This window comes from Sinocyclocheilus rhinocerous, unplaced genomic scaffold (genome assembly GCF_001515625.1).
Source record: "Sinocyclocheilus rhinocerous isolate Xijiao unplaced genomic scaffold, SAMN03320098_v1.1 scaffold429, whole genome shotgun sequence".
Taxonomy (NCBI): Eukaryota; Metazoa; Chordata; class Actinopteri; order Cypriniformes; family Cyprinidae; genus Sinocyclocheilus; species Sinocyclocheilus rhinocerous.
Genome location: NW_015665829.1, coordinates 165430 through 178962, shown reverse-complemented (window position 1 = coordinate 178962; position 13533 = coordinate 165430). Strand labels below are relative to the sequence as shown.

The 13533-nt window shown below is 38.9% G+C and overlaps 1 protein-coding gene across 1 annotated transcript in view; it reads left to right on the top strand.

Moving 5' to 3' along the window:
- The first annotated feature begins 2693 nt into the window (after positions 1-2693).
- The window catches only part of LOC107731572 (E3 ubiquitin-protein ligase MYLIP-A-like), a 25481-nt gene continuing 14641 nt past the window's right edge, over positions 2694-13533 (top strand). Inside the window, exons 1-2 of the mRNA XM_016542691.1 lie at positions 2694-2937; positions 5135-5325. Of these exons, the coding sequence (XP_016398177.1) occupies positions 2851-2937; positions 5135-5325 (278 nt within the window). The 5' untranslated portion in view covers positions 2694-2850. The remainder of the gene's footprint in view (positions 2938-5134; positions 5326-13533) is intronic.

The following is a 13533-nucleotide window of genomic DNA, read 5'->3' as shown; positions in this document are numbered from 1 at the left end:
TTGTTGTAGTCCCTACCAGCCATTTTTGTAGGCATTAAACTGCCAGAATTTTAAAAGATATCTCCGTTTGCATTGAACTTTCAGCTTCGTAACTTTGCAGATATTGTTTATGCTCAAACAGCAACATTACACACTAACTAACGTTAAAAAAGTGAAATCGCAATGAACCACCCCTTTAAGTGAAAGTTCTTTCTCGGAAACTTGGAGGAGCTGCAACACTCCTGGCTTCAGAATCAAAAACGGCTGCTCAGTGCATCAACAGAAGAGAAACAGTGGTAACTTATTGTTTATTAGCACTTCTGTTTGTGTGTCTCAATAAACCCAGTGGTGCACAAAATACTATCCAACGTCTATCTGCGTACATGATTCTTCAGTACTATCTATGCAATATACAGTGTTTTTACATTTTTATTGCCTGTTGCACTAACAATGGACACGTCCATCTTGGTTTTTTGTCTTTTGTACTGGAAGCAGAGATGGTCTTATTATTGAGAGATACCAGGATCTGCGAATCTATCCTTTGGAGAAAGCATAACAGCAAACTTGGATGTGCCTTTATAACTAATCATTTACAGTCTTGACATCATTGAATTTCTGACAGTTGTGCGACAGCCAATCACTGGTTTTTGTTTTTTTTAATTCTAACTTTTTTAAACTGTCTGTCTTCTCTAATAAAACTGCATTTTTTCGGTGTATACTCCAAAAATAGATCAATCCAAAACAAATGTTCGATGGAAAACATGTTGAAGATACTATGGAAGTCAATGGCTATCGTCAACTGGTTGGTCACCAACATTCCTCAAAATATCTTCTTTTGTGTTCAACAAAAGAAAGAACTCATACAGGGTTGAAACAACATGTGGTGAGTAAATGGTGACAGATGACTACCACATTTTGTGGTGAACACCACATTTTCCAGTTTTATATGAATGGATTTTAGTACTTCTTTATTCACTGCATCACCTGTGGACAGTTTTAAGCACACCTGCGGATACAGTAGCTGCAGACTTTCTCTAGCCTCATATGCACATGGACAACCTTTGCTGTTTGTTCAGCCAACTTTAGTCAGACTGCTGTCACATCTGGCTGTGAGTGCTTGTGGAGAAAGAGTTTCGAACTGGCAAAGTGTGGGCAGGCTACGGTGAGTAGAAAAGATCCGTCTTGGCATTTCACGCTTGTTGTTTTCTCCAAGCAGCCTCAAGCACACTGCTTTCCTGATGTGATGCATTCGGGGAACACTGAGTGGAGTTTGGGGACAGGTGTTGGAACGCTGGGTGTCTGTCCCAGGGCTGTCTCGCACGACTCCACTGCAAGGTTAATCTGAGGACTATACAATCTAGTCAGTCCCTGTGGACTGCTGCTGGTCTGACACTGGAAAATGCATTGATAGCTCAATAGCTATTTTTTTCCTCTGTTTTCTTCCAGCAGCCTAAATATTCATTATTAAAAGCTTTTTGGCTGATGTCTCTTTCACGGTGTCAATGCGCTCCTCAAGGGAGGGTTGTAGGCAAACATGCATAATGCATGTGAAGTGTAATCTCACATTGGCAATCACTCCATCCCTCCATCCGTCCTCTGGCACTGGACGAGACCGCAGGCTCTGACGTAGGGCTGCATTCTTACTTAAGAGATATTTGCTAGGATGTACTCAAGTGTAAATGTGATCATAAAATGGTGTCTCACAAGGACAAGCAATCAATCAAGCATCAAGTAAATAAGTTTCTTGCATGGTTCAATTTTGTCTCACAAAATAGATATTTAATTATGTTTAACTGTATTTTCATTAATTGTATTTTTATTTCATTTTTATATTCTAATTTATATTAAATGCTTATTTAATTTAGTTTAATTGTATTTTATTTTATTTATTAATTTTTATTTTTATTTTTATTAAAACATAACTATTAATTTTATTAAGGGCATGTTTGTTTATTTTTGTATTTTTATTTAATTACGTTTTGTTTTTTTTTGCTTTATGTGTGCAATATTTTGCCCCCAGTATGCATATAAAGCAACTTTTTTTGTGAATGAAAATAAATGATCAATTTAAATCAAGATTTGAACTTTGTCACTATAATAAAATAAAGACTACTATAAATTGTTTTTGGTAAAACACATTAAATGATAGATAGATGGATGGATGGATGGATGGATGGATGGATGGATGGACGGACAGATAGATAGATAGATAGATAGATAGATAGATAGATAGATAGATAGATAGATAACATGAGCTCCATTTTAATATAGCCTAAATAAATAATAAATGTATAATCATGATCACTGGCACCTTAACTGATGAATTCTTGGAATAACAGATGAAATATAGGGGGAAATGGATTTATGGTTAATTTGGGGGTTTAAATAGCCTATATGATTATCTGATAATCTGTGATATGATGTTACTGTATTTGTGCAGTAGGCCTATTAGTGTAGGTACTGTACATGTGTAGGCTAATCGTATTTGTAATGCATATTCTTTTATTTTTGTTATCTGAATTGGAACCACTCGAGCATCTTCATGATAAAATAACGCACCTGTAGGGGACGCTAGTGGAGTCTACAGTATTCACTACTAAGTGAACATAGCAGGCTTTATGTTGCTGTCAGAGCGTTCGCTGTATGCTTTGATACGCCTCGTGCACGTGTGATTGGCTGTGGGGCCAGTGGGCGTGGTTTGAGCAGCGCTTCGTTCATATAGAGCAGGAAGCGCTCGACCACAGAGAAACAGAGGGCTTGAGGAACGTGAGCGAGGGCTGATGTAGGGTGCTTAGAGAGGAGGACAGTGAGAGCTGTTTGTAGTGCTTTTCGTACAGGACGGGTAGACCAAAGACAAAACACCTCTCCAAAATGCTCTGCCATGTAACTCGACCGGACGCGGTGGTGATGGAGATTGAAGTGGACGCAAAGGCGAACGGAGAGGACTGTCTGAATAAGGTAAGATGATGAATGAAACAATCCTCAATGTGAAATAGATGTGATGTTTATTATTAAACGTTTGTGAAGCGTGCTTTTTGTCCCATCAGCCCTAGTGCATTACTATAGGAAATAAGCACAAATGTTGAAAAACAAAAGCTGTTGCCTGAGCGCGGAATGAATGAGTTTATATGAAGCACATGGAAACTTAATATCAACATCAATCTGTGAGATTGTTGATCTCACGCGTTTATTTAGGTAAACATGCGTAGTTGTATTTAGCATGTTCTTAAAGCATTTTTAAGTCAGATTCGAGCATTTCTTTCGTTAGATCATTCAGACAAATAATCAAATGTTATGCTTTATATATAATTCTGTTGTCCCCCCCACCCCCCCAAAAAAAAAGATCTTGCATGATTATTAACAGATACAGTGTGTTGAAGGTTAAACGTTTACGTTATTATTTTCAGAGAAAGATACATTTGGATACTCTGAACAATAGTGCGTGCATGTGTGATGGCATGCTGGAGGTTACTAAAGTTCATTCGCTTCAGCAGCAGATGTTTGGCCCGTGTATGGAGATACTACACCTCCAAAGTAAATGACAAAGTGAAAGGTTTTTCGACACGTTATAGTTTTTAATAAATGTTTTAGGGACATCTCTGAAGTTGTATGTCTGATTTTACAGAAAACGCAAACGTTTTATTCTAGCACTAATTTAGAAAACAGAAATAAAATTAGAGGAGGGGAATGTTGCGTTTTCATGACGATGTAATGAGGCTTAAATTAGTTAATTAATTTCGCTTGTGTAAGCAAGCATGCCATCTCAGGATAACATAACATAGTAGTGCACACTAAAGGCTTTATTTCCGCCTATAGCATAGTAGTATGCTATAGCCGGAAATAAAGTTTCTACAGTTCATGAAAATATCCTGAGATGGCATGCTTACACAAGCGAAATTAATTCACTAAGGCATAATTTTGTCTCACCGGACTTCAGATTTGCCCTATAAAGGGATTTTCTCGCCTCTATTACATTACTGAGACTCTGGGGGGAAATAATCACCTCAGACTCTTGGTAAAATAAAAATCTAACCCATTGTTTGTTTTTGATCTTGATTTGTTCAAATAAACCACAACATGTTATCTGAATTAAGCTTATATTGTAAAATAAATACATTTAGCTAAGTTTATGGTTAAAGGAAATGTTCATCCACAAATAAAGATGAGTAAATGATGACAGAATTCTCATGTTAAAAAAAAAAGCAGAAAATGATTTATGTGACACACAAAAAGAGATGTTGGGCAGAATGTCCAGGCTGCTCTTTTCCACACAATGAAAGTTGATGGGGACAAGTAAACAGATTCTGATTTTTAACATAATGTGATTCTTTGTTGGTGACAGGTATGTCGGAAGCTGGGAATTATTGAGGTGGATTACTTTGGGCTGCAGTTTTCTGGCAGTAAGGGAGAAAACCTGTGGCTGAACCTGAGGAACAGAATCTCCCAGCAGATGGACAATCTCACGCCCTGCAGACTACGGCTCAGAGTAAAGTTCTTTGTGGAGCCTCACCTTATTCTGCTCTAATGAGGCTCAAATTAGTTAATTAATTTCGCTTGTGTAAGCAAGCATGCCATCTCAGGATAACATAACATAGTAGTGCACACTAAAGGCTTTATTTCCGCCTATAGCATAGTAGTATGCTATAGCCGGAAATAAAGTTTCTACAGTTCATGAAAATATCCTGAGATGGCATGCTTACACAAGCGAAATTAATTCACTAAGGCATAATTTTGTCTCACCGGACTTCAGATTTGCCCTATAAAGGGATTTTCTCGCCTCTATTACATTACTGAGACTCTGGGGGGAAATAATCACCTCAGACTCTTGGTAAAATAAAAATCTAACCCATTGTTTGTTTTTGATCTTGATTTGTTCAAATAAACCACAACATGTTATCTGAATTAAGCTTATATTGTAAAATAAATACATTTAGCTAAGTTTATGGTTAAAGGAAATGTTCATCCACAAATAAAGATGAGTAAATGATGACAGAATTCTCATGTTAAAAAAAAAAGCAGAAAATGATTTATGTGACACACAAAAAGAGATGTTGGGCAGAATGTCCAGGCTGCTCTTTTCCACACAATGAAAGTTGATGGGGACAAGTAAACAGATTCTGATTTTTAACATAATGTGATTCTTTGTTGGTGACAGGTATGTCGGAAGCTGGGAATTATTGAGGTGGATTACTTTGGGCTGCAGTTTTCTGGCAGTAAGGGAGAAAACCTGTGGCTGAACCTGAGGAACAGAATCTCCCAGCAGATGGACAATCTCACGCCCTGCAGACTACGGCTCAGAGTAAAGTTCTTTGTGGAGCCTCACCTTATTCTGCAGGAGCAAACGAGGTACGTACACTGAAAGTTGTGACTGAAAACATTTCATCATCGTCTGTGAATAGAGACATTTTTAAACTTCCGTTTAAATACTGTGAGAATAGATTTCAGAAGAAGAACGACATCTGAGCATGTAGGTGTATGAATGTTTTGTGTGATATTAGTGGAAGTAAAGCCATTTCTCCTCCATTCACTGTGTCTAATGTAAATTCCATGCCCGACTTGTGCTATATCTTGTTTTTGGAGTGTGCCTGTGTTCAGATATAACCGCAAAAAATCTAGGGCATGTTACATATTAAATATTCATTTAACAACGCTGGTTTTATGAGCGTTCTTTCAGCTTCACATCAGCTGAAGTCATGTGTCTCGGGTAGAGAAAGAGCACTTTGCACAGTAGCCTGTAAAGTTTTTTTTTTCTCTCGGTACAGTGGTTTGCCCTGTAGTAACCCTGCTACCTGTGGGTTACTGTAGGTCGTTGTGCTATGAGTGGCAGCAGGAAATGTGATCCCCTGCTCAAAGGCTCCTACCCACAGAGACTGAGCTGGCAGAGTCACCACCAACTCGTGCTCTTTTATTCGCTGTAACTGTGGAGTTTTGTTACTTTTCTTGGTTTGAGACCAATGTGGAGCACAGCTTAAAGGACACAAGTTTACAAGATAAACTCTAGTAACAGCATATGTGGCATTCATGACCAAGTTATTTTAAAAAAAGTTACATTTAAAGTATAGTAAAACACAATAAATGTTACAACACGCATTGTTTCAAAAGTATAAGCACAAGACTTAAGAGGATAATTCACCAAAAACGAAAATGCTTTTCATTCACTCACCCTCATGTTGTTTCAAACCTGTATGACTTTCTTTTGTGGAAAACAAAACAAGGTATTTTGAAGAATGTTGGTAACCAAACATTTTTGGTGATCATTGAGAAAAAGCCGTTTCTTGAAATGTCACTTTCTCTCGGCTGAACAGAAAAGATAAGTAATACAGTTTTGCAACCATGAGTAAATAATCATTTCTTTGGGTGAACTGTCACTTTAAGAATTATGTGCAAAGACGAGACTAGTGTGATAGAATCGCTTATCCTTGTCCGTTTAGTTGTACCCTATTTTCATATGCATCTTGTATTCTTGTAAAGAATCATTGTTAACTAAAATCATTTTTGTTAAATGAAATGACTAAATATTAGATGAAAAGCTTAAACTTAAAAATATTACCTTTGTAGTTAACTGAAAACTTAAACTGAAATTACTAAAACTTAAAACTACATAGAACTGTTATATAAATATGAAAAAACTAATATAAGCATGTTACAAAATTACTAAAACTTGAAAACTGAAAATACAAATTTAAGAATTCAGAATTGTTTTTTTAATAAATACTATAAAAGTATATAAATAACACTAAAATAACGCTGGTAGGAATTCATATAAGTGCTTTAAAAATCAGAGCTTCACATTTTAACCCTCAAAAGTGCAACTGCTGTTTGCTTACAAACAAGGTTGGTAAGTGATTCTGTCACTTTAGTCTTGTTGTTTTGGAAATAGTATATTTTAACATCTATTGTGTTAGCCTGTGTACTTTTATTATAAGTCCCAGACTGTAACCACTGTTTACTGTAATAGAGTTAATTTTTTTGTGTGGTAAGGGACATTCTGCCAAAAATTCTCTACGGATTTCCATTCCTGTATTTCTCGGAAATTAAATTGCCCATTATTTTCCCTTTCTTTTCTGAACCAAAATTGAAGAAATTAAAGCTTTGGATGGGGTTCTGCATTAACAATTCAAAAATGAAATTAAGCCATCAGTCCGAGGTTTTGAAGCACTCCAGGAGTCAACTTCCTCCCCAGAGATAGATTGACTGGGTAGTTAGGTCCTCCTCCGGTCTCTGCTTTTGGAGCCCTGCGTTCTGTGTTCTACTGGGGCCTTTTCAATAAAATGAAATGGGCTTGCATGCCAGATCCCACTGGCACCCCATATCCATGTGTCCTCTGGGCAGAGCGACTCTGGCAGGGCAGTGTGCATATGTATGCTTGCTTCCGTTTCCTGGACCGTGTCCTTTTTTGTAATTTTTAAAAGCCACTTTTTTTTGGTTTAGATGGTCTTCTGGTGACCTGAGGGAGATTAGTGAGGGTCACTGACAGATGGCGGACGGGAAGATTGAAGGATTTTTGGGGGGGAGAAAGTTGGACTAGCAATTAAAAGTTGCACGCGTTTCGACTTCTTGATGTGGGGTGGAGGGACGTCACACCCCCAGAGCCGCCACATGTAATTTTATTCAAGCTGTTAAGGCACCCTGGACGGCCTTCCAAATGGGCACAAAAACTGCTTACAGTGTGTGAAAGTGTGAAGGCTGACGTGTTAGGAAAATTGGAGATGGCGGGGATTGAGACTTTGTTTCTCAGTCGACATCACGATGAAAGCGAAGCTTTGATCAGGCTGAGATTGAATATTTGGAAGAGAAAATGTGTGGCACATTGAATAACAATGAACACAGTCGTTGTGCACTATATGTGGCAGGAGCTGGCAGTGTTCAGAATGGAACATTAGCATATTGCTTGCTGCACAATGTACATTCAATAATGCCTTTTTATAGAATGTGGGAAGATTATACATTCATAAACACTTCAAACTGTAGAATGCTACGCTGTCACATGACCTCATAGTAGTTTTTTTTTTCTCCCCCACAAGTGGCATCCAGCTATTGGAGAAAAGAGTTTTGTGTAAAAACAGCCTTAGCCAGGAGAATGTGAGAAATTGTGGCTAATATTGCTTAAAAAGTACACTAGCATTTTAAAAGTTTGGGGTCATTAAGATTTTAAATTAAGATTTTGTCTCTTGCTCACTTAAAATTAACCATTTTCTATAGGAATTGGTGATTGTCTGATATGTGTGTGTGTGTGTGTGTGTTGTCTGATTGATAAAATATATATTTAAAATGATTTTTGATTTTAGTATTTCATTTTGAATAAATTTAGATGAAATATTATAGAATTTTAATATCTGCCATTTGAAAATAATTATCTACTAATCATATCAGCCAGAATTGTAATATTCCTGCATTCCTCTAAAAACACAAAGTATGAAACACTCTCTTTTTGTCAAAGTAAACCGTACAAGAGTAATAGACTAATTGAAGAAAGTGTTGTCCATAGCAGAATATAGATGGCTGCCTGGCATTTCTGAGTGTAATGCAGGCTGCTGTCGCATGAAAACAGCCCTTTGTTCACTCTTTGGCACTGTTGTAGATTTGTGTGTGTGCACATGCATGCATGATGCGACCCAGCCTCCAGCTACAAGGGTCATGTTCCCTAACCTTGTTTGTGCAATAACCTCTGCCCTGCTTCAACACTGCATTCCACTGCTCATCGCATTGACTGGCAGTGATGGCATGCATTCACCACACACTCATACAAATGCACCCCGAAGCCACATGGTTTTCCCCACAGAATCTTTTTAATTGGAATCGTGTATGCACATGAAGACTGTCATTCTCTCTCATCATTTTGTGTCTGGTACTTTTGATATTATCTTTGAAACCGTGTGAACATCTTGCAGCATTAATGTGAACGAACATCCCCAGAGAACCAAAGCCATTCCAGAGAACCAAAGTGCTGATTTACAACTGAAAGTGAACTCATGAGCACACATGCACATTATGAACAGGCGCAAGAGGGGTTGATTCAACCTTTGCTGGAAGAGACAAAAAAGTACTGTGACAGAAATATGGTTCAGTGACCGTATGGAATTGGTAATTCCATAGTACTGATTGGTTACCATATTTGTGTATTATATTGTTGCTGTAACATACTTAAGTCAACATATAACAGCCTTTACAAGTCATTTTGCTTGTGTGATATGGCATATTTCTGAGGGAAATGGGTATATAATGGAAAAAGGGACGGGACTAATATTTATCCTTCAGGAATTGATTGGGTCTTGAAAAAAAGTGGGGATTACTGACCAAGGGGTGGTCAAGGGGTGATACTTTTTTCATGAGTATGATAAATATACTTTCTGACTTTCTGATTGCCCATAACAACAAGCAAAAGATTTGGTGTGCCTTGACAGATTCTGGAGTCGGAAATGTCAGAATGAGAAAGGGCCGCGCACCGACCCCTGCTGCACCTCAGCTCCAGTTCAGGACTAGAACTCTGCTCGGGATTTCACACTTTCGCTACTTCCTTTCTATCTCTGTCTGTACTGTTACGTAAGATGCACTAAACAGTGCACAGGGCTCTGAATGCTGAAGAGCCGATTATATAAGACCAAGAGCGGGCCGAATGTAACAGCTTCTGCTTCTGTAGTCCATTATTATGACAGTTCCTCATGTTCATTATTATAAGTGCATCTTCCAAAAATAGATCCTTATACTTCCTCGGTGGAGAGAGAAGAAATTTTTACTAGTACAGCAAAAGAGATTCGGCACAAATTACTGTTTTCAATGTTTGGACGTCTATGTTCTCGGTTTAAATTACGAGCTGGGGAAAATCCTCAAACAAGGCACAGTTTAAAGATAACCACCGGCCTTGAGGGCCTAATCCTGCTTACAGAATTACTGGATCCTTTGAGGATCAGAGCCACCCCACCTCTTCTCCCAACCACAAACACTCACATGTTAAATAAATGCCACCCCCCAAAAAAGCATCTCTTAATCTGCCCTGCTCTATTTTCAGAAAGCTTAATCAGACGTGATGATCACAATCACGTCAAATCAAGTGTTAGCTGACATGTTTTTAAAACTCTTTCGGACTACGCCACATTCTATCTCCAATTCAGAGATGAATGCCGCTTCGTTTGACAGAGTAAATAGACTTGAGTCCCGCTGTCGCAAACACTTGCGTTTTTCATCTATATTAGAGGTCGACCGACATGGGTTTTTCACTGGCCGATGCCGATATTTAGAAATCAGGGCAGCCGATGGCCGATATATGATGCCGATTTTTTTTTTGGCCGATGTTTGGCCGATTTTCTTTTTCTTTTTTTCTTTTTCTCCCTTCATCTCATAAAAGTGAGTTTGAGTAAATGATTATTGCAGGGTACAATATAGTAATAGTAGTAGTAGCCTAATTCAGAGTAATAATACATTCAAGTGCTTAAGGCTCAAATCTTAAGCACCTTCTCAAAACAGTTGAAGCATGCTTTTTGCTTATGTTTGCTGACAGACACCAGTGTTTCCCACAGACTTGCAAATGCAAATTCATTCTCTGCCAGCAGGAGGCGCTGTTGGAGCGGGAGATATAGCGGTTTTCCCGGTAACCGCTGTAATCAAATAAGCACTGCGCTCACAAACCCTACTTTATCAGGCATTACAGGAAAGACGAAATGAAAATGACACCGAAGCTTTTCTGAAGACGGTCGGTTCTTTTCAAAGATACATTCATATAGAAACACCAGCGCTGCATTTTAATTTTGAAACGTGCAGTGCTCAGTTTATTCAACGAGGTAATAACTCAATGTATGGGAAACACTGGACACTGCTATAAGTCAAATGGCCAAGTGATAACAAAAATAAAAGAGTTCACACATATTACACAGCCTGCTGCTCATAACTGCTTAAGACTGCACTGGCCACGAGCGATGACATCGTGGATGCTATTGTTGGACCTTCACACACATTTCGTGAGGAAAGTTAACGGGCACGTTATAATCAGCCCAGAAGTTTCGTCTGAATTGCATGTTTCTACTTTCTCACGCAAATGACTTGTTGCACTTATGAATATGATAACTTTCCGGCATCAATTCTAGTAGGGTAAAACGTAATTACGCTTTCGAAACGGTCTGTTTTGCCCTGCCATCATTAGCTGAAGCTGTGTGTGAACCAGAAGCGGCTGCAGAGTGTGAGTTGCTCCGTCTCTCACACAGCCAGAGAGAGATTCTCCGGTGTTCCGCAACAACGCTTAGCTGCCTGCAGATGCGCCTGCCTATAAATCGGACTAATTTGCAGCACAATCGGCCGATGCCGATTAATTAAAAAATGCTAAAAATCGGTCGACCTCTAATCTATATTCCTGCAATGCACCATTAAAATCAGTAGATTTTGACAGTGTGTAGAGGCCTCAATGCTACCTTGCTGAACCTCATTAACCCATCCTGGAGGCCACTTTTGGCTGAAAGAGCAGTTTGTTTGACTATGTATGGCTAACGTTTTTTGTTGTTATGTGGGGAGAAAAAAGGTAATTAGTGAATAGTCAGCACTCTGCTACGGTTGCATGCTCATGATTACGCTGTAGCTAGTCTTTATGGCATGCAATGCGTGCCAGGCTTGTGTAAAGATGCCTGTATTGTTTTGGAGGGCTGGAGTGTTTAGCATTCTCATCAGGACTGAATGATCCTGTTGATCCACAGAGGCCAGCACCATTAGCAGAGGCACAGCGCACTTTAAATAAGGGCTCTTTTAAACGTTAATCTGTGCACTGGTTTAGCTTCAGCCCATTGGGAAGAACAGCGAATAATGTTTATATGATTAGTGCACATGCTCTTACCCAGGTTATTTGGTTCTCGTTCAGAAACATGAGAACATCCACCATGCTCTCATACTTGCAACACCACTGGTTTTCTTTATGCCTGCAAATATGCAAAACATGCTGCTGTGATCTCAGGTCTTGTTATCTTCACAGTCAGGGCCCTGGGTGTTGTCAGCAGGAACTGGTGAGTGGGTGCTATTCAGGGTCAACATGAGCACGAACGGACAACTACAGAGACAAACCTCTCGCCCTACATCCAATCCTAACAACAAGGTCACCAGCAATCCCAGTAAGCTCCTGATTACCTCCTTATGGAAGGAAGACTATGACGCACAAGATCCTCCTGAAGCTTCATATATGGACCACAAAACAGAAGCCTTAGCTTTGCATATAGCACACATGCATTGAGAAGCTGCGGTGATAACATAGGAAATGGTTTGCAAACAAAAAAGATCCCATTCACATATTTTTTGCATTCCTTTATTTCCATTCTTGTCCTATTCCAGACCTCAAACACATTAAAAATGGCCATCAGTGTAGCACAAATAAACTTTTCAAAAGTAGTCCTGTGGTTGGTAGGAAACGTTTTGAAAATTAGCTTGGACCATATTATCTGCACCCACCGTTGAATAAGTCACTTCAGACCAACTCAAGCTTTCATTGGTAAAGTGTAAAGATCCTCCTTTATTCAGTATCTCTGAGGCAGATTTTGGTCTGATGGTTTTAACTTCATTAGGGCTTTTTACTTTTTGGTTCTTATTAAAATGAAGTGAGGCGAGATTTATGGGACTTTTTTTTTTGTGAGATCTGTTTTTCACTTGTTTCTTGCCACAAATATTTCTGACTCAATGCTAAATTACTTGATTGTTTTCTGAGGCTTATTTCATTCATTATTAGTGTAATATTTAACAGTATATACATTCATATGCAAACCTGAGGTGTGAAATTCTATCAAAAGATTTTAATATTAAGCTTTGAGCTTGCATCTTGCTCTCTTTCTCTTGTTTTAATGGCCATTTTATGAATTAAAGCACTAGACCTCTATTGTCTTACTGTGTTTACTGGCTTATATGTGCTTCGATATTAGCAGAACAGGTTTAACCACATTTTTGGATGAACTATATTAACCTACACCTTTGAGCTGAGTGTGAATTACTCAGAAATTATGTTGGGTTGTCTCCGCATTTAATTTTGTGGGAGTTTTTTCAGCCTACGGTTTGCAAAGTTGATTCAGAATGCATCACTTACCAGAGGCGGTTGCTCACAAAGCATGTCTTTGTTTGAATGACCGATTTTATCTGTATTTACTTGCGTGTTTGGGCGAATGATGATTAACACTGTGGGTTAGCGAGGAGGTGTTTACCTGTGATGCATAGAGCTGGTGGCAGGGTTTACTAGAGTTCGTTGACTGCGAGTAACCTCCGCCACATGGCTCACAGCAATGTTATTTGACTAACTCTGAAACCACATTGTTTCAAAGGGCGCCTGAAAAGAATGAAACTCCTGTGCGGATTGGCCTCTTTGTTGCTGTCTCCGGGTAGAAGTTTTTCATTTCATTTCAGAGGAATGTTTTGTTCTTTTTTCCGCCGGCCCCCCCCCCCCCCCCAAAACATCTGGCCCCCAACAATGAGTCTGCCTGTAACGAAGAAGAGAAAACAATTAGAAAGAAAAGAATTAGTGAGAGCAAAAACAGTGACTTATAAGGTTAGGTGGAGACAGGGGCATAGATTACGCGGGGGACGTGTCCCCCCCCT